General features: G+C 39.7%; 1 protein-coding gene across 3 annotated transcripts in view; it reads left to right on the forward strand.

Moving 5' to 3' along the window:
- The window catches only part of APP (amyloid beta precursor protein), a 216,670-nt gene that overhangs the window by 84,612 nt on the left and 107,965 nt on the right, over positions 1-24,093 (forward strand). For all 3 annotated transcript variants that reach the window (XM_054056832.1, XM_054056833.1, XM_054056835.1), the window contains exons 4-5: positions 21,100-21,212; positions 22,686-22,879. In XM_054056832.1, coding sequence (XP_053912807.1) covers positions 21,100-21,212; positions 22,686-22,879 — 307 coding nt within the window. The remainder of the gene's footprint in view (positions 1-21,099; positions 21,213-22,685; positions 22,880-24,093) is intronic.

Below are 24,093 nucleotides of genomic sequence, written 5' to 3' on the forward strand. Positions count from 1 at the left end.
TGTGTTGTATAACAAAAATGGTTATTGGCTTCCGCGTTGATGGTATCTGATTAATGTTTTAAATGGTCTTTAATTTCCCTTTTTCAGTGAAAAATGCATATCTGTGATTCCATGTTTTCTTACATCTGCATTTGTCTTCTATTAAAAAAAAAGTTCCCTACCTTAAATCCTTAAAAGTTAAGACCTCTTAAGAATGCATTAAGGAGTGCTCCTCTAAGAACGTGACGCAGCTCACAAACCAGCTGCAGTGCCTATACATCAGTGCACAAAGCATGGGCAACAAACAGGAGGAGTTGGAAGCCGCATGGTGCTAGAAAGCTTGCTGGTACTGAAACTTGGTGGGGTGAATCCCATGCCTTAAGTGTAGCTGTCAATAGCTACAGGCTGTTCAGAAGGGACAGATAAGGGAAGAGGGGTTTGCCCTCTCTGTGGAGAAATGTGTGAAGAGCAGTCTCTGAAGGAAAGCCATGAGCAGGCTGAAAGCTCATGTATGGGTAAGAATTAGGCAACAAAGGGAACCTTGTAGTTGGTGTCTACAGACTGCCTGATCAAAGAGAGCCTATTGGTGAAGCCTTCTAACTCCAACTACAGGAGGCATCGGACTCACAGGCTCTTGTCCTGCTAGTGAACTTCAGCCAACCCAAAATCTACTGGAAAAATAGCACGATGAGCTGAAGGCAGTCCCGGAGACTCCTGAAATGCACTAAGGATAACTTCTTAAGCCAGGTAATGGAAAACCCTCTCAGAGGGTTGCTATGACTTAATTTCCATATCTGCCTTTTTAATTCAGGTAGGAAAAAAAAAATGTATTTAATGATTTAGGTGGTTTTCTGTGAAAGGTATTTTGTCTTTCATTAAGAGACTTTAGACATTTTTCCATAAATATGCCCTTACGTTCTCATCCTTAATGATTAGCCTGACTTTTGGAGGAAGTTTATTCCACAGAGCTTTGGAAGACTGCAAAATGACTTCCAGTAAGAGTAGGTAAGAAGTTGCTTAATTTTCAGTCAGGTGTTCTCATTTAGGGCACATTGCCCTTCAGGCAAAGAGGACTGATAAAGCTAGTACTTATGATGTGACAGTGCAGCACCTCAGCATTTATTTGCCCTCAAAGGATAAATTGTTCCTACCTGGCAAGGGGAGGCATGGCAGCATAACGGGGCTGCACTGAGGGTACTGGAAGTGGGCTTAGGCCTAGCATACATTCATTCGTAAGGCCTCATTGACAGCCTTGGGATGAAAGACAAGTATAGCATCGTGTTGACTGGACTCATACGCAGCAGCATTACTATGAAATGGCAAGCTGGGACTGAAGGGCTGCAGGGCAGCATCTGCGGAGTTGTGCTGGGATGACACCAGCCATCTTCCCCTTGGATGGATCACTGTGCCCAGAATGTGTCCCTAGGGAAAGAGTTACAGCATTTCATGCTTGTGTAAACATCCGAAATCTTTGCAAGACGAACATGCTGACATTTGAAGGTCAAACATGCTTTAACACTTCCAGTCCCTTACCCGTAAGCGCAGGCAACTTTATCATGCAAATAGAAATTCCCTTTGGGTTTCTTCCTCTTTCACATAAAAGCTCACACTGCTGGTCCATGTTAAAAGCTACTGTGTAACAGGAGACATTGTATTTTCAAATGTGGGGGATTTATTTTCTTGTGGAAAACTTCTGCAATGGAAAATAGAAGTTGAAAAGAGTTATATTTGACTTGTAAGAAAAAAGCATCCATTAACGATCTAGGAATTCCATTTCTGATGAATCCATGTAGATATTAGGTTCTCTTTGAATTTGGAAAAGCAAGCTGGTTTTAGTATACTTGTTATGGAATCGGTGGTAACAGAAACCCATGAACTTTCTCATGCAGTTGCATTTGAGATAGTTTTTTGTGGTGTTCCCCCACCCTCTCCCTCCCAGAACTGTCCCAGAGTCTCTCAGTTCTTTCTTTTGATGACTTTTTTTTGAAGATTTTTAAGTTTGGACATTTGGTCTGTCAACAGCCGTGAAAACTGAGAGCTGACTACAACTAGCAATCCTCCATCCAATCCTTCTCCCAAAAGAAGTGGAACAGTAGTATATTTCTTTAAGGAACCATTTTGACTGTATGTGAGATTTTTGTGCTCATACAGCTGCATGGAGGCCAGGTGGGGGCAGGTAAGTGGTCAGGGTGGGGGTGATTGGTGCAAGAAGCTGCTGGACTGGCCTTGGGAAGCCAGGGGCTGCTGATGCGAAGGCACTCTATCCAGTCTGGAGTGAGCTGTTACTTATGTCCTGTGATCATCTGCCCTGCTGGTCTTGTCTGGCCTGTTGGCAAAGAGGGTATCACGAGTTTCTGTAGTTTACTCATCCCCTGTTGTTACAGCAAGTTAAGAAAGAACAGCTACTGTACGAAGGGGTAGGATTGTGCTGGCGTTTACTTACCAAAGCAAGTATCTGGTACAATTGTCTGGGTGTTTTTTTAATCCTATGCCTGCAATTATTAATACAGTCTCCATGAGAAGATTTGCATTAGTTTTCTTTGAAAGGGGCTGTACTCTGCTCTTATCCACTTGCGCCTTCATTGGGTTAAAAATGAAGAAACATGCCAGCTCAGGGAAGATAAAGTGATGGGAGTGAAAAATCTGGTTCTGCATAGCAGTTGTGTATGGCCAGTTTGGTTTTAAAATTCCTAGACTTGATCTATTTGTGTAGGTCATATCAGCAATATACTTAATAAAGCCCACACCCTACTTGTTAACAAAAACAGAGCTAATCGCTTTAATACTTCATTAGCTTGAAGAATTGCCGCTGATTTACTCATTACAGTATAGTGTTTCCTCATGAGTAGTTTCATCCTTATTAGTGAATATATGAATGGTGCTTCAGCTTACTTTTGGAGTGGATTTAAACTTTATTCAGTCATTTTGAACTTTCTTACTGATTTCTAGGTTGAGAAATAATAGTAGGGTGTTTAAGTATGTTCAGAATTGCATGGAAACTTTTTTTAATGATCACTAAGGGAGCTTAAAGGGGGATTTCTTCTAGTTAAATCTGCAAACCTGAAGCTAATACAAAGTGCTTCAGTTTTAGTAGAACATGGGCATGCTTCAGAAATAAAATAGTCATAACCTTTCTTTATAAGCCTCCTGAATTTTTTATGTTGTTTTCCATCCAGGAGTTTTTTGTGTGTGCCTAAAAAATGCAGAATTGATAGGTAAGCTTTGTATCTTAGTTCTGTACTCAAACCAATATACTTAACCTGGCCATTAAAAATGCTTCCTAATTTTTCAGTTTTAAACACTGAAAAATAGCAAAAATCAGTACTGGGGATAGTGAATGGGGATCATGATTATTGGAAGTTATTTACTTTCTGCATTAATATGTTTGATTTTTAAGTCCCAGTGGCTTTGTCAGTACGGTCTTAATGTGTAAAATATTTAAATTATCACATTTTTTTCTCTATTAGATCATTGCAACTAGGCCATCAGAAAATTGGATCATAACAACTTGGTATCAAAGTTAATTTTGGTAACACAAATTATTTTTGTCTCTGTAGTAATTCAGGCTTGTACTTCTTTCTTGAGAAGGGACACAGGTGAATTCATAAGCAGTATCTCCTTCTTAGGAAGTCTGATCCTCCATGCTTTGAAGGAGACTTGATTTTGTTTTAGTTTTTCCCTTAGCTGTTCTTCATTGTGCTAGTCTTCTGTATGATTTGTTGTACTTTAACCTAGGATGCAATTTCTGAATATCTATTATTTTGTGAAGTAATTCTCTTCTCCTTGTGACAGTTCTTAATCTGTTACAAGATTATTGATTGCACTATTAGCTCCCTGTGACTACAGCTGTTTGGAACCCGTCCACCCGACAGGGATTACAAGCTCTTTAGGAAAAGTACTATCTCACTGATTTTAAAATATTTAACACAGGAGCATCCTGCCCTATGACTGAAAAGCCCATGTTTCACCTTACAGTGCAAATGAGGAATGATCAACAACATGCACATGAGTCTGTAGCTGGAGCGGTTTTCTTCTACCTGTTTTCTGTGATTCAGTGTGTGCTAAATGTGTGATAGGCAAACTCTTTCCCTTTGTATACCATGAATGGGTTTGTTTTTTCTTCCCATGTGCAGTTTTCTTTTTGGAGAACTACCCTGGAATACTTCCTTTTTACTGTGAAATTCCCCATAAGTTCCATAATCAACCTCAAATTCGCTCCCTGTATACCAGGTAATTTCTATTACATCTGTTTCATAACTTGGCTAAGCTTGAATTGAATTATGTAATTTTTCTTAAGCCTGGGAAGAAATGGGAGTCTTTTGGGCAGGGTTTCCCTCTGATGGTGCCCTCGCTACCTCAGGGAGGCCAATAACTATCTATGAATGCTTTGCCAGAGCAGAGTTGGAGGAAGCATTCAGAGGCAGATGGTTCTGGGTTTGTCTTTCTGCTGTTTGTCCTCCAGCCCTCCTCTTGCAGTTCAGCTTGGGTCAGCACAGATCAGTTGGCCAAAAGTTTTGGTGAAACATGAACCAAGCTAAATAAATATTCCAAAAATTGCTTTTCAGTAAGTGGTATCTAAAACCCCACATCTCTGATGTTGTTGATAGCAATTCCACAGCTGTGACCATGCTGGCAGGAGACCAGGGGATGTAGCTGAGGAAGGTGGGGGGCAGTGTGGAGCCACACTTCTTTGAGAGAAACATTGGCCTGGGTTGGCCCAAGCCCATCTGAAACAACACTTAACAGCGTTCACCTTTTTTTGAAAATGCAAGCTCCCATGCTTATCGATGATCTGTGAAACATTTGGCTGTCCAGTATATTTTTTGCTCTTTATCATGGGTTTTATACTCTCAAATACTGGGTTGACTTTGAAAATAGAAAACATAGCATACGTAAATCACGGCTGTCATTGTATTGTTATAGAGTATTAAAGTGATAAATCTTTCATGTTTCTTTTCCTGTTTCAGATTTAAAAAAAAAAAAAAGGTTAAGCTTAGTCTGGTTACCGTGTGAACTTCCTCTCCATGTGCCCTTTTGCTCTGCTCTGTAAATCATAAACATTTTGATGTGTCACTTTGTTCTCAGTGTGGGAAGCAAGGTCTTTAGATTAAAAGCTTGATTTAACATAATCTAATTTATTTTTTCCCTGTAACTTAGCCAGAACCTTCATAGTTGTTCATTTGTTCTCCTTTATTAACTAATAATGATCCCTCAAGTTAATTTGACCTCTGTAGAGAAGTAATACTGAAATCTTGTATACCTTTACTTTAGGCTAAATTTTCTAAAATGATAGGCAGCTGTAAAGTATTATTTCAATTTTCAGTTATGTAACTGCCTGCATAATTTACAAAATGTCTCCTATATCAAGGTGTTTCAAGAGTAACTTAAATTCTGATAAAAATGGAAAGTGTACTTTAAAGTTAAACTAACACCATTGTAGTTATGTGTGAGCTGTCTACAATTGCTGTTATCTTGTCTGTTAAAACAGAACCAATTTACAGCAGGTTTTTGTACATTATAAAAGGTAAAGTTCTTAAAAACAAACAAAAAAGTACTCTTAAATAGCTCTGCTGAGGCCAACTAATTACTTTAAGAACATTGGAGAAGTGGGATGCTGCCTTTCTGAGCCTCCCAAGTGCTTTGAAGTGCCACCTCTTTCCCTTTGTCCCCCTCCCCTCTTCCAGCAATACGGCTTGCAAGGTGCCTGAGGTTACTCATAACCCAAAACTCCTGTTGTTGTCCACTAAATGTCCACAGGCAAAAGTATGGAAGGTGTCTTCACTGTGGTTTGGCCTATGTGCCTCACCAGGAGAGGTGAGCATTCCAGTATTCCTCTTTGAAGTTGTTTTTTGGTATAAGATACCTTCTTGGGACACCTAGAGGTACCCCTTTCTTTCTTTAGAATCATAGCATGGTTTGGGCTGGAAGGGACCTTAGACATTATTTAGGTTCAATCCCTATGCCTGCCTGCCTGTCTTTATTTTTAAGTAGAATTTCACCTGTAACTGGGGATGAAATGGGTTAAAAATAGCACCTTTGGGGAAAGCCTGCTGACGAACTCATTGACTTTGGATCTCATTTGGCAAAATTGATTTATTTTTTTTTTCTTTTGAAGTACTGCTTAAAGCAAAGTGCTTGTTCCACTGAATTTGGATGTCAGCTCACTTGACCCTTTTATCTGACACGGCAGGTTCAGATTTCTAAGTGAGAACAGCCATGCTGCAAGAAGCACTTGAGCACCATCTCTGTTCCAGCAGACCCCTCTGAGGAGACAACCTTGAACCTTCTCTGCGTATCAGGCAGACGCAGTCTGAAGCTTTGGTTAGACAAGATAATCCAAGCAATATGTGTAATGAAAAGAGGTTTTAACCATGACAATCTAGATAAAAATTGTGTCTGAATAATTAAATCCAGTTTAGATGAAATCTTTCTTGTTAGGGATGTGAATTCAAAAGCAAGCAAGCAAGGAGGCACTTCCTGTCCTGTTTGGTCAGTCATGGCTTGAGTATGTTATGACTTTATTGCCAAGGTGTTGCCTCTGCTGCACTTCAGGAGGAACATTGAGAGATGGAATCGGCTTCCTGGGCAGTTAGAACAGACACTTTTGCAGGAAGAGGAAGCACCACCAGCAGACATTGTGCTGCTGCACTCTTCTGTCTATATTCTCCATTTTTAGTTAGCAAGAGAGTTGGTGAGCTATCAGGAATGCTGATTTACTGCCTGCATCAGGGGAACTGTGCAGAATAATGTCAGTTTTTATCTGCGGATTTACAAATTATCATTCCTGAGTGATTGCTGACTTGTCCTTTAAAGCTGTCTTCTTCCTGGTGTCATGTGTAACTCCATCCTACTGGTATTGTGTTCTCCCATGCACTGCCCATGAAACACTTTGGTCAGCTCACCGTTCTCTGTATGCAAGATGTGTTTCAGCTTATGTATTTATATACATGTTGTCAAATATGTAGATAAAAATACATAATGTACTGACTTTGATTTCTTTAATATCATTCTAGTGTTGTGTTGCGCACTTGAGACAGGTGCTTTGCACTTAAACTGTTTTCAGTGATGGTTCAGCTAGACACTTGACTAGAGACGAAAGTCTGCAAAGGATTTAATTTTCAGAAATAAGCTGCTGTAGACCCTTCAGATGTATTATGTTCCATTGCAGTGATTGGTCTTGATTTATTATTATTTATTATTTGTCTTACCTATAGATTGATGACCAATCTAATTTGGTCATCCTTGCTGTAAGCCTATAATGTGATATATTTACTGTTCTTGTTGAGTTTGTCTTCCTTAAAGTTGTTCATCTTACTTTAAAATCCATTTACTCCCTCAACTTTTTTGTCTGTTAATGCGATACAAGATATTTGAATAAAAAAATCCTCATTCTGATACTGTCAGTTAGACACTAGGCAGTGTTTCTGAGCATAAAGTCTGTGCAAATAGCAAATATTATTTTATCATATTGTCCTCATTATTTGCATGTAACATTCAGTTTATATTAATCCTTAAGGGCAAGATTCATTTCTCAATAGGACATGATCTTGCATATTAATCTTGACTTGGTTTCTGTCCACAGTGACTTGTGTGTGAGGAAGAGAAAATAAATTAAATGGGTTGGAATTAATCAGTCCATAAAACATAACCATCTTCTATCAGCTCTTGGTGACTACTGCTGTGTTCACTGAGTTTAATTCTTGTGATGAGAACTAGAGAGGAAGAGTTTTGTCAAAGGTAGGGGTTTTTTTGTAGATAAGGACTGCATTGACTGCTGTGTTATTGGATGCTCTCATGGGAGTGTTAGTGACAATACAGAACTTTCGCTTTATAGTTAATCAGAACTCATCATAAGTAGCAGTCATTACTTTAATATCCTGTCCTTCAAGTGGTGCATGGGGAGTTGGATCTTGTGAACAGGATCCTGTACTCTTTCCCCTGTCAGTATGTTTCATGTTAGAAGCCAGAAATCAGATGTGCATTGGGTTTTTTTTTTAAATTATTTTTTAATGTCTGGAAGGGGTCTAAAAAATTTGTCTACCTTGTAAGGCAAGTGATTTGTCTTATCTAGTATACTGTCTCATTAGCCAGCAGTAGGCAGTATGAGAAACCTAGTCTGTGAACAGGAGACTTCAGTATATGATATTGATACCATACCCCTTTTTTATCTGTCTGTAAAGTTGATTCCGCTATTGCCCTTCTTTGGGATAGATAACAGAAAAATATGCTGTTCGGTTAATCTGTGTGTATGCGAAGGTGCATAGACAATGCACCGCTTTATTGATGATACTCTAATTTGCAACAGCTTCAAAAACTCGAACACTGAGTCACATGAAAGACACAGAATAATGATGTTTCGAAGGCTAGTGTGACTGCAGTCAGTCAAGGACTGTTGCAGCTATGTTCTGGTTTGCTGGTGGTTGTGGGGAGGGCTTAAGGGATAGTTGGAATCATGGAGTTGCTCATGTTGGTAGAGACCTCTGGAGTTCTGTAGCGCAATCTGCTGCTTGAAGCAGGGCTGATACTGAGTTTTGACTGACTTGACTACTCAGGGCTTTGGTCTGATCTTGAAAACGTCCAAGAACAGGAGAGTCTATAACCTCTCTTGGTAGCTTTTACTCTGTGCTTAATTAACCTTGTGGGTTTTTTTCTTCTCTCTAGGAAGAACCTCTCCTGTTTCAAACTATGGCCTGTGTCTCTTGCTGCAGTGCACTGCTGTGAAGCAGCTTGCTCTGCTGTCTTCATGATGTCTCCATAGGTTTGAGCAGGAAGGTATTAGCTCCCCTGAAGTCATTCCTTCTCCAGGATAAACAAGCCCTACCGTCTTAGTCTTCCTTCAGCCCCCTTGACTATCATGGTGACCCTCTGCTGAATTCATTCCTGCTCATTAATATCTATTCTTGTACTAGGATGCCCAAAACTGGACATGACATTCCAGATACTATCTAATGAGTGCCAAGAAACAGGAATTGATCACTTCCCTCAGTCTGCTATATGTGCTTCTTTTTGTGCAGCCCAGGGTGCCACTGGCTGTCTTTGCTGTCAGGACACACTGCTGGCTTGTGGTCACCTTGCTGATGGCCCCAGCTAAGCCTGTTTTGCAGAGCTGCTCCCTCGCTGGCCAGTCCCCAGCCTGTATTGTTGTCAGGGCTTATCCCTTCCCAGGGGTAGGACTTTGGATTTTTCCCTGTTGAATTTTATAAGGTTCCTGTCAAGTCCCTCCTCCAGCCTGTCTGGGTCCCCCTGAGTGGCTATTCTGCCTGCAAGTGTGTGGTGTATACAGTGCTCGCAGAATATAATGTTGCATTTAGTCTACTTGATGGCTCATCTTTTAGCTTCCTTGAATTTCCATGCCTGAGTTGGCTTTTCTCTTTCTCCCAAGCTGCCTCATCCCCACTGCAGTATAGCTGAGCTGCCAGACCATGCTGCCATCCTTTCTGCATGATAAGTAAACACTTCACTCTGTATAGAGCAAACCCCCATTTTGTCAGGAAGTTGTTAATCTGGTTACTGGTAAACTTTGCAAAGCCTAAGGGTGGTTTCATATTTTCCCACATTGTTGGTAGTGCAGCAAAGTCCTTTGCCCGTAGGCGTTAACAATTTAAGTGGAAGTTTGGTCTTGGCAAATAGAATATTCAGGGCTCAGTGGTGTTATGGCAAGTGATTGCTTAGGTTGTTAATAATCAGCAAGGTTTTTCTGCTAAGCTGATGTTCAGCTGCTGCTTAGGGAGTTATTTATTCACTCATCAGAGCCTTTGCACAAGATGGTATTGCAGAAACAATTACTGCCTACTGCCTGAACTTGATTTCATAGTGATTTCTGCTGTCTGCCAGGAGAGACAGAGAGCAACTGCTGAATTAAATTACTGCTGAAGCAAAAAGAATTCAAATTTATATGAAGAAACATGCACTATGAAGGCGTTTAGGAAGGAAAGAAAACCCCACAAAACTGAAATCTTACTGAAGTAAACATGTCCTTATTTAAAATGTGTTCTATTCCTCACTGGAATCCTAGCATTTGAAATGGGTTTTGGTGTCCAAACCTTAAAAGTATCTGTAGCATTTTCATTCTTTCCACCTATCATCAGGCTTATGGTCATTACTCCCTCTAGACATCAGTGACTAGTGGGGCCATTTCTAGCCTTACTCCTAATGCCAGATACTTTACTCCAGTTACTGTGGCCCATAAAAAACATCTCATCGTATAATGATGCAAAGCACGTTGGGATTTCTGGTCCCAGTTGTGTTGAACTGTTTCTGAACATGCTGTCTTTGTTCCATCTTGATATTTGATTGGCGTCTTTAGCAAGGTACTACTATGAATACATAGGGTATTAATGATTTGGTTAATCAAGCTACTTCTTACTGTCTACTATTTCTGTTTCAGAGCCCGTTTTCCAAGTACATCTTACGTAATGAAATGCATTAAGTATCACTTCAGCCAGAAGGGTGCATGGAATTTTAAACTGCTTGGGGATTCGCACTTGCAGATCTTGCTGCAAAATGTGTCTGCTGTGAGGGAGGGAGCAGAAACAGTAAGAACTGGCAATGCAGCTTGATGCACGTCTTGGCAGCAGCAGAAAGTGATGTTAATAGCTGGAGTATCAAAAGCCTGTATTTGGTAGCATTTATGAAGCTTAATCTGTTTTGAAACTCAGCCATATTATAGCTTGTAAAAACCTGAAGGCAGATGGAGAAAAACTAAGATTCACAAAGATGTGATTCCTTAAGATCTGAAATGGGTCCTGCAGTGTCAGTTATCTTTATTTATCAAATCATGATATGCAATTTTGTTAATATGTTCTGGAAAGGCTCTTAGAAATGTTTACTTTTTAAAAGCTGCTAGCTTTTGTCCTCTGTTGACATTTTTGGAAACCCAACTTCACTAAAATATTACTGAGTACAGAAAAGAATTAATTTTGCCTTGAATAAGCCTGGGAATTGTTGATGACTTTTCTACTTTAGATAAACTTTTTTAACATACAGGTTGAAAATAGTTAAAACCAAACGAGAGGGATTTCTTTGTATTTGTTGTCTGACTGATGCTTAGTGGTGTTTGTTGATGGGGAAACTCGTTAGGGTGCAAGAGAGAGCTCAGGAGAGGTCCAGCATTCTGGGACCCAGAACTAAAAAGCTCCTGTAAATTAATAAGTACTTTGTATGGGGAAGTGTGTGCATTGATCCTGTATCATAAAATAGGAAGGTCACGCCTCCTCAACCTTTCCTTACTTTCTTTCCATGTTGTGATTGCCAAATAAATACCCTGGCAGGTGTCTCTGCTGTTCTCTTCATGAATTCAGAGCATGGGAGAGGCAGGCAGTTCTCCTGCCAGTTGCAGGGGCAGGAGTCAGAGGACCTGTTGATGGAAAACGTGACTGAGTGGTATCCAGTGCAGCAAAACAGTCAGAAGACTACAAGGCAGGAGGCAATTAATATTTTGAGATGCACAAAAAAAAATCAAAACATACTTTACATTAAAAAAAAAAAAGCCAGGAAATGTTGAAAAGAATGTATTTCAGCAAAATAATTCTCCCCATCTGAAGCTTTTTCTTAGTATCCCTGATGTCTTTTGCATTAACAGTGTCTCAACACTGGATCAGTGATTCTGGTAGAAAGACTCTTTCAGCTGTGTAGCAGTGACCTCTTTTTGACCTGAATAAAATAAATCCTTTCTTGAGGTGATAGGCAGTTCTTTGCCAAGAACACGTGAAGCACCCTCGTGTATGATGAGGCCAGAGTAGTGCCCATGTTTCCTCCTCTTGAGGGTTGTTGAGTCCAGATAGTGGTGTTTCTTTGACCTCTGGTAAAGGGTTTCTCGGAAAAGTTTGTCTTTAGGAAGAAAAACTGTTTCAGCAAGTTTCTCAAATACCTTTTGCTGTTCATGGTCATTTACTTCAATTTTACATGGCTTACTTGGCAGCTCATAACTTCGAGGTCCTGGGACTTGCTCAGAGATAGCTTTTATGAGCTATGCACTTCAAAAAGAAGGGGTTGTTGAAAACAAAAGGCCTTCATACACAACGGATTTAACCACGGAACGATGGAGAATTGCTCTGTATACAACACTGTTGCAAAATGGGAGATGAGAGCAGGAGAATCCTACAGGAATAAAAGAAGTATTGCCAAAGACTTGGAGTGTTTTCTGCTTTATCATTCTGGTAATAGGATGTCCTCAGCATATGATATGGGGTTCAGAAATATTTTTATTTTCTTTACTTCTTGTTTCCTGTTCCTTGCACCCCTACATCCCACATGTATTTCACTCTTAAGTGCTTGACAAAGATGTGCACACTTCAGTGTGGAATATAAAAAATTGGACTGTTTTGAAGGAGGAGAAATATTTATAAAGAAAAAATTTCAGGTTTTATGGCTTGTTTTTCCATGACAACTTTTGGGGGCACAGAAGGTCACGATACTGTAATCTCTTCTCCCATGCACTTCCTTTCTGGACTGAGGGTAGTCAGTGCTTTGAGGAGCAACATCTCTGTTTATTTTGCTAAGGCTTGCTGTAGTAAAAAGACATGCAGGGACAGAATGCTTTTCAAACAGAATGGCAGCTGGCATGTAACAGCCGACATATAACTGCACCTTCAGACAGCACTGGAAATAGCCTGCGTGCACATACCTTTTTTTTTTTGTGTGTGTGGAGTAAAAGTGCGGATATCTTTGAATGAGTGTGAATTAGAACTAGAGTTTTCCAGTACTGGTTTTGGGGTTTTTTTCAGGATTTTTCCTTTCAGTGAATTTTACTGTTTTCTGTAGATAAGTAGTTTTCAGTAAGTTCTTGGATAATTCTATCCTCCTGTTTGAGGAACCTAGTAGTTCCTTCTAGTACACTGTATGCAGGCTCAGGCAGGTTTTTCTAACTTGCCTTGACTTCCAGCATCTTCCAGCTTTTCATTCCCTGCTCTTTTTTTAGCACTGACGAAGATCTGATTTAGCTGGACATGTTGCTGTCAGTTTAGGATGGGATCTGGAGTCCCCTCAAAAAAAACCGTTAAACCCCCACCAGATGATCCTGCAGTGTGCACTCACAGGTGGCATCCTTCACTTTATAATCTTTTATATAAAGCAGCTAGGCTTCAGTAGCCAGTGTGTTCAGCAGCCCTCCAGAGCAGTTGACCATGTCCTATCACCAATCTATCAAACAGGACTACTGCAGTGATGGAGCGAGAATTAAAAAAAGTGGGTCTGAAAAGTCTGCTGGGGCTGCAGAGAAGAGAAGAGAAGGGTAGGAAGCAATTAAGCACAATGTAGGAAGAGGGCAAAAGATTTTTGCTTGGGCAGCATCACACAGGAGCTCAATGACTGAGGCCGGATGGAGTCAAGTTGTCCAGAGTGACATCTCTAGAATTTATTATTCCTGCTTTTTCCTAACTTGCTACTTCCAAGAAATTAGACAGGATTATATAATTGGCTTTCTCATTTGTGGCAGAAGCTTAGCACGTGTAACCAGTGCACTGAGGAACTGGAAGAAAGAGAACGACTCAGTCCTGAAATTTCTCGATTTTCTGAGCTGGACTTTGCAGCCTGCTCTTGGGCCTGTTTCTCAGTAAATCACGTTTGAGAAGGCAGCATTTTGATTTGTGGCACAGAGTGAGAGCGATAGCTAACGTGAGTGGTGCCTAGAGAAAGCGAACCCTTCAGATAGCCTTTTTGGGGTGACCAAGTTCTGGGATGGTGTTTTTTGACTTTGTGGACCTTTTAGAAGTTAGGGCAGGAGGAGGAATCCCAGTATGTGACATAATCCATGATGCTGGGGTAATGGGCGTCAGCACAATTCTGTTACATTGCGTTAATAAAGCAGGAGAGAGACAGAAAAGGCATCTTGCTATACTCCCAGCAAGACTTTTCCTTGAAAATGGGGGAGAGAAGCGGAAAAAAGGAGAGAAGTAAATGAACTTAATGCCTCAATGAACCGTTGAGTTGCAACAGACATCTAAGAAATATTTATATGCTTTGCCTGTAAAGATACCAGCGCATGCAATGATGTGTATTTGAATCTTCTTGCATGTAAACAGATATATCCCTTATTGGCACGATGTATCAAATCTGAATGCTGCTTGCATTCTGTCTGGAAAGTAAGACAGTTTTATCAGAAAATGCAGTTGGGCAAAAAGTGGCAAAGTGAGCAGAAATTCCATTTATGTCTGTGATCAAAGAGCTACAGAGGAGGGATGAAGAAGGTTTGAGAATAACCCTTTTTCATGCCTGGTACCTTATGAAAATAAAGACGTAAGAAACACCATGAATTACTTACAGGTATATTTCTTGGTAGATATTATAGTTCATTATTTTCATCTGAAGAAATGTACTTTAATGGATTATGCCTAAAGTACCTTGGCCCTTTGACTCCAGAGTTTTGTGTGAGGTATTTGGACTAGCCAAAAATCACAGTAGAACACATGATATATCAAGACTGGAGGTCCTTGTTATGGGGCATGTATAGCTGCTTATTTAGATGTCAGCAAGTTTATTACAGTGGGTTTTCTTCTACCTTGATCTGGTGTCTCAAGTATGGCTGTATGTTGTGTGCTATCACAGAGTTTGTGAAAATTACCTTAATTATCATGATTTTTCAAAGTTGTTGTGATAGCATAAAGATGCTCAATTTTAGTACAGCTAGAATTACCAGACAGTTTTTAATCTAATAGAAGAACTTTGCTTATCCCAAATTGGTGCCTTTTCTAGTCTAATAATTGGATAAATGTTGTGAATAGTGAAGGTGTTTTTCTTGAGACTTCTTCCAGCAGGGTGTATTTATTGCTGTATATGTAATATAAGAGAACAATAAAGCACGTTTTAGTGGGTGTACTGTCTTTACTTTTTCAAGTTTGGTTGAAAGCAGGAATACAGAAGCATTCAACGATTTTGTTGTCAAGGATTTTTGTACTTGCTTTGATGCTGCGAATATGTCTGTTGGAGAAATGCTGGCCTTAATTTCAGGTGGTTAAATCCTAGTGGATGGCTTTGCTCAAGAAATGATAAAAAAAAAACCAAACAGCTGCAGTTATGGGAAATAATTTCCTGGAACTTTGAGGACAACAGAGTCGACACACGTATTGATGAGGTCAGTGTTTTTCTGGCCAGGGCTCTAGAAAACATGAACTGCAGCTGTTCTCATCTCATGCCCCAGAGGTGCCTGCACAGGTCCTGCTGTCATTTCTGCACCTGTCCTTCAAATTTGTGTCTGCATTGATGTCCATCCACCATGCCACAGGTCTCTTGCTGACATTTATACCGTAAGTTAGATAAAATGATAGAGTGGAGACAGATTTCTTACAGAGCTGGTTTGGGAGTAGCTTTATGGGCAGGAGTTAAGGCTGTTTGTTACTCATCAGAAAAACACTGATGGTCTAAGCTGCTTGTCTTTCTGTCAGATGATGAATGTGTTTTAGAGACTCTAACTACATTGTTTGGGATGGAGTTGAGGATTTCAGTGCAGCACCAGGATCCCCCCATTCCCACTGCAGTCTTTGCATGCAAGTTCCATCGCATCCTGCTCTTGGCTAGCAACTGCCCAGGGAGTGCAGTGTTGTTCAGTGCTGCTCTCAGTGCTTAAAATTTACTGATGGGGGTGATAGAGTAGGGTGATAGTTGATCTCCAGCTGGCTACTGTTACTAGTATTGCTGGTTCTTCAGAGGTAAGAGTGTAGGTGAGAGTTATTTTTCACATAGCCTTTTACATACTTCCTAAACATTGCTTCTTTTTAACTTCTCTTTAAAACTAAATTTGAAATGGGAAAAATCTGCAAAGCTCGTTTACTGCATGTCGTTAAAAAATGTTTCGAACTAGGCTGAAGATATTTAGCAGTCAGGCCAAATGTGACTCATGCCTCAGTTCAGAGGAGAGCCATACTGTGGGCTGGAGCAGGAAACCTACCCCGGGGCTGAGCATGGCAGCAAACCCTCCTTCGAGCTAGGCTTGACAGTACAGCTTCACCCTCTTTATCTGTAGATAGCGAGTCTAAAAATTTGAAGAAGTCTGTGACTAGTTCAGTGTGTTGCTGTATAATTGTGCTTATTGAAATGCATTTTGCTGAAAAATGAAATGTATTTTTAAAGTATCTGGCTGCTTTGCATCTTCTCTGCTTTTTTGGACTTGCAAACAAAGAAAAAGCATTTTCAATAAAGTATTGCTTCTCTGCACATCAATTGATGCCAGCATGTTTGGCTTGCACTCTGATACATATTGCAACCTTTCATTAGCAGCCTATAAGAGAAAGCATCATGCATCAATACTTCTATAAACATCACCCTTAATAAAAGAACTTAAAGTTACATGGCTGCTTAAATAAATGTAATAATGTATGTTTACTGGAGTATGTAGTACATGAAAGTGCCTGGGTAGGCACAAGAGCTAGCGTAAGTGTCACAGGGAGTGGAGCAGAGCAAAGCATCCCCAGCAGTGGGATGGGGAAAGGCACAGGGTCACTCTGCTTCTTGCTGTGCTGTGCTGAGGGTGCGGTGGCTTGGGATAATCTATGCAAAGTCACAGAGAAGAGACATATGACTCTGAATGTTCCGCAATACATATGGTGCAATCACTTGAACTTGTAAATTCATTTTAGCAAGTCCTTGTTCTCATCAGTGACATGGAAAATAAAGCCTTGAGCCCGAGAGCCTCAGTGATGCTGATGTGATGCTTTCCTCATGCAAAATTTAGCACAGGCTTTGTTTGAAAGTACTCCTCTGAACATAATTTGAATGTGCTTGTTTTTTTGGTCAGGATCCTAACCATCTGCAACCATCTGCTAGCAGGTGTTTAGTTTTGTCACAGATTTTGTTTTATTACCTTTATCATCTTATCTTTGCTCGGGTTTTGTGCAGTGTTGGATGAAACCTCTCATCCCATCTGTTTTATGCAGTGGATGGAAAAATCTGCTATCAGGAGGACTGTCTGTCACACAGGGTATTGTATTTTATTTTTAATTACTTAGCCCTGATATCATATCTGCCATTTAAACAGATAGGGCAGTCATCTTCTTACAAGCGTTCCTGCTTGCTGAGCCTTTCTGTTTCTAGAGATGATTTAAATCAGTGTGTGATCAGATGCCTCCACTATAATCCTAATTCTTTTATTAGAGTTTGAGTCTCAGTGCTCTTAGTCTTTGCCAGGTTGAAAAATTAAGTTTCTTTACTATTTTTTCAGAGAGTAGGATGTGCTTGCGTGAAGTAAGAACACTTAATAGTAAAATGTTGTGTCATAATCTCAGGCGAAACCGTCTTTGAAACCACTACTGGTTGTGATACATCAGAATGGGGAAATATGAGGAAGTCTGCTACAAGCATAATGGAGAATTTGACATCAGGAAAGATATCACTGACATTAGGGAAAAAACCTGAGATTTGTAAAAAAAAAAAAATAAATCAAATGGTGGCTTTGTTACATTGACACAATCCACATTCCAGTGCTGCGTAGGCAGTAGGAGTACCGCTACTTAAACATTGCTGTTCAAAGATGTAGGTTTAAGATATGAACAAACAACTTATTTTCCAAAAGAGAGTAGGTACAGAGTGTTGGTTTTTTTTAACGTGGTAACATGATCTTTGCCTAGAATTCCCATTCAGGGCTTGTTTTCTCCAGAGGGATCTGGTTTTGTCCAGCCCTTCCCTACAAGAGTAGGTAAGCAGCTACTGGAAAACAAGTAGCTGTTATACTTGTGTGTTGAATCACTTGAGGGAGTTAAGTGATTTATGAGCTCACCAAAAAACAAATCATGCCACTGTGGTTCTTATTAGAGTATCTCAGCAGAGCACGGAAGTACAGCTGTAGGCAGGAAAATACAAGAAAAAGTAATAAATATAGCCTGACAGAAGTAGTGCTGGTGGTGGCAATTACACCACCCCTTCGTGGTGTGGATTTGGTACTAATTTTGCAAGCCCTTCCGTCTGTGGTATAGTTGTTTTTCATTCATGGCTTGCTCCTGGCGCAAAGGAAGGGGAAGAGGCTGGTAGGAAAAAGGGGACAGTGTGGGCCAGGGAGGCTTTTAAGGGAGTGCTGCTCTCTGGGGAAATGGTTGCCCAACTTCAGTCTTGCAGGCAGGTTCTTGAGAACAGCCCAGTGTGGTGCAAGTCAGTGTGTTGCTGTCTTGGAAGGAAAAATAATCTTGTAGTTGAACTTTCCCCAGTGGAAATTACAAACGGGGCTGGTCTGGAGTGCTCCATCAGTCAGACAAATGGACTAATGCACAGCTACCTTAGTCGTGGCTTGTACTGGTAAACAGAAGAAGTATTACAGTTTTTCTGTATTTTTAGAGCCCATAAACATTGGCCCTCTCACTGAGGAGGCATAAGATTGCGTTCCCTTCACATATGCTTGTTTCTACTGGGTAGTCTGTGGGCAGCTTGATCAAAAAAACAAAGAATCCCTAAAGTCTTATGATTCAGCAACACTGAAAATTAAATGTGTATTGGAGTGATACAGGTATAAGCTTGTCCACGAGTCGGAGTGTTTGAAGTGCTGCTTTGTGATGGATTTTTGTTTCTGTTAGACTAGCCCAGGCAAAACAAATGCTGCAGTTGTCAAACTCAATTTAGTTCATCAATTGCCACTTGAACATTAATTTATTTTGAACAACAACAACAAAAAGAATGAAAGTTCAAAGCTTTGCATTTAAACTTCGTTAATTATTATAGAGAAGTGAATGAAGGAAGTTTCCAACTGGTTGTAAAATGGAGCCTAACTTGAAGTGAAAATTTGGGTTACCAGGAGGATGCTGTTATCTTATTTTCAAGGAATCTTAGTTTATGAAGAAGGTGCGTATTTTTGTGCATAAAAGTCAAATCTAATACCATGCTTTCAGTTATATCAAAATGTCTAGGATTTATTTGATGTATTAATATAAGTTGGTTGATAAAATCTGGCACTCAGATTATTATTTAAAAAATTAATTCCATACTCACACATACTTTTAATGATACTGCAGCCCAGGTGTTGCTTGGAACTCTTGACCTGTAGCTTTCCATCTTACATTTGGTGGCTGCAACTCAGCAGTACACAGGTATTTCCTATTTTGCTAAAATGATGTAGGCTTAACTTTTTGAGCAGTCAGGTGTGCCATTACTTGTCTTCTAAATTTGTGCACACAATATTCTGACAGTATTACAAGCTGTTTAGGTGACTGGAATAGCTTCATGCAGGGGTTATCAGAAATCAGACGACACAGGGTTGCACATATTATTGCGTGCATAACTTGTGAAAGACATCAGATCTAGTTCAATGGAGTAAGATGCGCTCCAGGATTGTAATTTTTTTCCAGTTTTATAGAAGTCTTTGCCATAAACACTGCTCTGGATGTTTTTCATACTTCAATAGCTGACAAAGTGAAAAATCTGCAGTTCTGTACAAAGTTGTATGTCCCAGAAGTGTGAAGTTGACAACATAGTCTGTTAGTCTTCAGCACAGTGCTCCTGTGCTTGCTTAGTGCTCGAGTACTTGGCTAAATTGAAGCATTACCAATTCCATATGTACTGAGTGGCTGTGGGTACATGGCAGGATGGTCCCCTACAAAGAAATACAGCTATAAAAGCAAGGTGCAAATTTATTCAAAGATTGAGGTATGATACCGCTGGGAGCAGAGACTTTAAGAGAAGCTGCAGTTTTTGTATATTGGGTTACCTGAAATTGTTTTAAATCATGACTTTTGCAGGTTTACTTTGGAGACCTCTAGAAGGCATTTCTGTTAATAGTTAGCAGGCATTAGAGTATGTCGCTGAAGGATAAAGAAAACAAATTTTTTTTTATATTAAACTGACTGGAATTTTTAAAGGCTTCAGATCAAAAATAGTAAAATACAGCTAGGAAATTAAAGTGAAATACACATCTTGGTATTTAGCTAAGATAGATATATATATATATATCTGTTTGCTGAACTCTGTTTCTTCACCCAAATCCATTGGATGTTGATTATTTTTAAAACTGCTTTTCTAATTGTAAGCTTTGAGGACTAATTCATCAGCTTCCTGAGACAACCTACTACTGAACAGTAAACTTGTAGTCAGCTAATTTTGATTAATTAACCTGTTATTACACCCATACAGCCAGTAGGCCACCTTGGTTCTTTCACTGAACATACTGCCTGTAGTGTTTCGGAGATTACAGACAAATGTGTTTTAGGGAGTTGATGATTTATGCCAGCTGTCATACGCTTTCACAGTTCAGTGTCTGTTCAGTATATCGACTTCTCAAAAGTACTCTGTGATTTTTCCTTTTTTAAAAAAAAAACGCTTTGAGGAATGTGGGGATTATTTAATTGCAATGCCACAATTGTACAGAATTATGGTGGTTGTAGTCTAATAAATCGTGTTAGACATATTAGCTGTGTTTTTTCTTATTTGTTAGTACTGAAGCTGTGAGCATTGTTTATTTCTTCAGTGTGTAAATTTTTATCTTTCTGCTGAAGACAGTACAGTTTCTTTGGCCAGTTATGTCCTTGATAAAGAGCCTTTTTTCTCCACTTCAGTCTGACCAGTTACTCAGGTGATCAATGAATCATCTTGTTCCTGGGCTGATGAGCTCCAGTCGCTCATGAGCCTTCTGGGCTTACCTGAATTCATCTGGCTGATGAAATGAGGCTGCATCAACAGAAGTAATGAAGTGGACTGTGTTGCTGCTAGTGCTGTAATTCAGTAGAAGTACTCTCAAATTGTTTGAAACAGTGTGGTGTTGTCATATTTTATTTGTGTGGAAAAAAACAAGTATGTCTGAACATTTCAAATCCTTTCCCTACTGCTGTGCAGATGCAAAATGTAATTGTCCCTCCCGATCCCTGCACTTCCCTCTGGGAGCTGGATCCACTAATTCCTGACTTCATGTTGCATCATGCATGTCGTTGATGGGTCTTTGCAAGTTTCATACTGGCTGTATGGAAGTTAGCATATTACACTGAAGCGTTCGTAATATAGTACATATTTGAGATCAAAGACAGGAGCTACTTTCATATGGGAAGTCTGAAGAAAGTGATAATGGAAGCACCATTTAGAAACTATTCCATTCGCTGCAAACAGACCCTGCCACTCATTCATGAAAGCTGCCCTATGCCTAGTTAAACATTTAAAAGGGTGAAGAACTAGAAGCAAAATTAACTTTTTTTTAATTAATTGTCTTTTTTCTTTCAGTGGGTGAGTTTGTGAGTGATGCCCTTCTGGTACCAGACAAGTGCAAGTTCCTTCACCAAGAAAGGATGGATGTGTGTGAAACTCACCTGCACTGGCATACTGTTGCTAAAGAGGTATATTTATCTGTCTTAAAGTTTCCTGCCTTCCTTCTGTATAGTTGTATCATTCTTCTGAGGATAAGTTTAAATATAGCAGTGACACGGAAAACAAGAAGCGGTACTTTGGAATGTTTGAGTGAATGGCTTTTTGTTCTGCTGTATAAGGTAGGAAATAGAAGTCACTCTGGTGAGCACATCAGAGTCCGCTATTGGATATGTATCCTTGACCTTTGAACATTGGCCCTGTTTCTTCACACCGTTTTTTCCCCACAGCCACTCACACCATGTTTTCTGCTTCCTCTGGCTTCCTGTGTTAGTGCTGTTCTGGAACTTAAGATTGATCATTAATGGCTAGGCTTTGTCATTCCCCTCAGATGGATACTGGTATGCCGGGTGCTTTGCAGAGATCAAACAGGCCTCAAAGAATGCAGTATGGGTAATTCGGCATCAAAGGGTAGGAAAGCTGGTAAAACACTTCGCAGACAAGCACAGAAATCTTATGATTTACCAGTGCTTTACTGAAAACAGAAATAAACTTAATGTTTTAATTGCTGATGAGTTTTAGGCGTTTTTTTCCTTACATAGGAAGGTGGTAAGAATTAAAACTGAGATGAGCTTCAGGAAGATTTCTGGCTGCTGTCTTGTTTGGAACCTCTTAGTTTGTATATTATTGCATCTTCTGGAGATGAAAATTGAAACATGCTTAGCAGTTTTCAAATTTTTAGTTCTTGCTTGAATCGTAGCTGTTATCCCTCAAATGAAGAGTTTAAAGCACCAGCCTTCATACAGGTGAATTCTAGTCTGTTTTAAGTAATTGCTGACTTGGGATGATGTAGCCTGGGCGAGTGCCATCTCTGTGCATGACTGAACTATTTTCCTTTTTTTCACCTGTTCTACATCACTATATCTTTCTGTCCTATGTCATAGATCTTTAAATTATAATTCTGCACAATTGGACTGTTTTCCAAATAAGTGCTGTAGAAGGTAGTGTACTGGCAGAGTTGTCAGAACAGATGAAATGTGTTTCCAGTATATCAGGTATTTTAAATGTTAATCTGTCGTGCAATGAGCTAACAGCATTAATGCATCAGGATCAGTATTAATACATCAAATTACCGTTCTGCCTTTTAGTTTTCATTTTACAAGGGAGAGTCTGTGTGGATTTTAGGCAAGAGGATATGGAGTTGTCCAAGTATATGGAAGGAGACAAGTTATTCCATATTGGCAAAGACTAAAGGCATGGGAGAGCTTGTTGCTTACAATGGTCGCATGAATGACAGATGAGGAGTTACCTACAGTGCAGGTAGTGAATGCAGACATGACCACTCTAAATTCTGTTTCAAAATTCAGAGATCGTGCAGTTCACCAGCTTTAACCTCCTAAGGCAGTAATGCAGACCATTACATTTCTCTGTAATGAGGTCTGTGACAGGTTTTTCCAGCTGCTTCCATGACAATATTGTTTCTATTTGTTTTCTGGTTTCTGTAGTCCTGTAGTGAGAAGGCTATGAATCTGCATGACTATGGCATGCTGCTGCCCTGTGGAATCGACAAGTTTCGTGGTGTGGAGTTTGTTTGCTGCCCATTAGCAGAGGAGAGCGACAATCTTGATTCAGCTGATGCTGAAGATGATGATTCAGATGTCTGGTGGGGAGGTGCAGATGCAGACTATGCAGATGGAAGGTAAGACTGACTTTCTACCCTTCAACTTGTTGTTATTATCATCACTGACAGATTTTTGGCATCTTTAATAGAAGACCTCAGTGAGGAAGGGTCACCGTTTCTTACAAGTGAACTTGCAGCTACAGTGGTTGAAAACATCGGTGTACTAATAGTTTATTTTTATCGTTCTACAGAAAACCTTATTCTTAATATCCTTATTGCACTTTTGATGCCATCATCGTTTCTTCAATTAGAAGTATTACTGTATTTATAAGAAAAACGCTTAAATATATACTTCTTGATAACTAAATGATATAAGATGTGCAGTCTGGAGGACTGCAGCAGATACTCGGCCAACATAACTGTTGGCAGTTTTGAAACATCTTCGTTTATAATAGGCATTAGCTTTGTGCCATTATTACTGCAAGAATATTTTTATGCTGACAATAGCTTTCTGATGTGATCTAAAAGAAAATCTGGTCTAATATCTAGCCTTTGACAGATTCATTAGTACGCTGCTGTTAAGATGGAGTGGATGTTTTCTTTGCAAGACAGCAGTGGGTGAGAAAATACCATGCCTCTCTTTACCCTTTTAACATCTCCTGTGCACGTAGGCTAATTTTGAGCCAAATATAGGTTATGACTGTGTTGTAACTGAAGAGTCTGGTGCTGTCAAAACGTTTTCATATCACTCTCTTGGGGACGTTACACAGCAGTTGTGAGAACAGAGTACAATGTTATGTCCTTGCAACTTAATTCAAACAACCCTCTTAAGATGGCTTTCTTCATAACACTAAGTTCTACGGTCCAATTCTGTTTGTGGTCCCTAGACTTCCATCACTTCATACTGTGCTAGTGCAGTGTTCCTACTTCTTAGATGATGATACTGCAACTTTTACAAATAATAGACAAAATCCAAAACTTGGTGCAGATTACAAGTGATTTCAAGGAAATAAATGGGTACCGAATGAAGTGTATAATGCGGAAAATTAATGATTCTGAATTGCCTTATGTTTACTAAACGTTTTTAATAATACAGATGGAAGCAAGTTCAGGAACAGAGTAAAGAATAAAGGACAGAGATTGAATTGTTGTAATTATGTGCAAAGAAATGGCATTAAGACAATAAAAAATTAGAAAATGTGTCATGGTGGGCATCTAAATCTCTTCTGGCAAAGCATTAGTGAGTGTTAGAGGGAAGAATTCTTTGTGAATAATAGAATAAGTTTAACCAT

Source organism: Cuculus canorus, chromosome 1 (assembly GCF_017976375.1).
Source record: "Cuculus canorus isolate bCucCan1 chromosome 1, bCucCan1.pri, whole genome shotgun sequence".
NCBI classification, from domain to species: domain Eukaryota; kingdom Metazoa; phylum Chordata; class Aves; order Cuculiformes; family Cuculidae; genus Cuculus; species Cuculus canorus.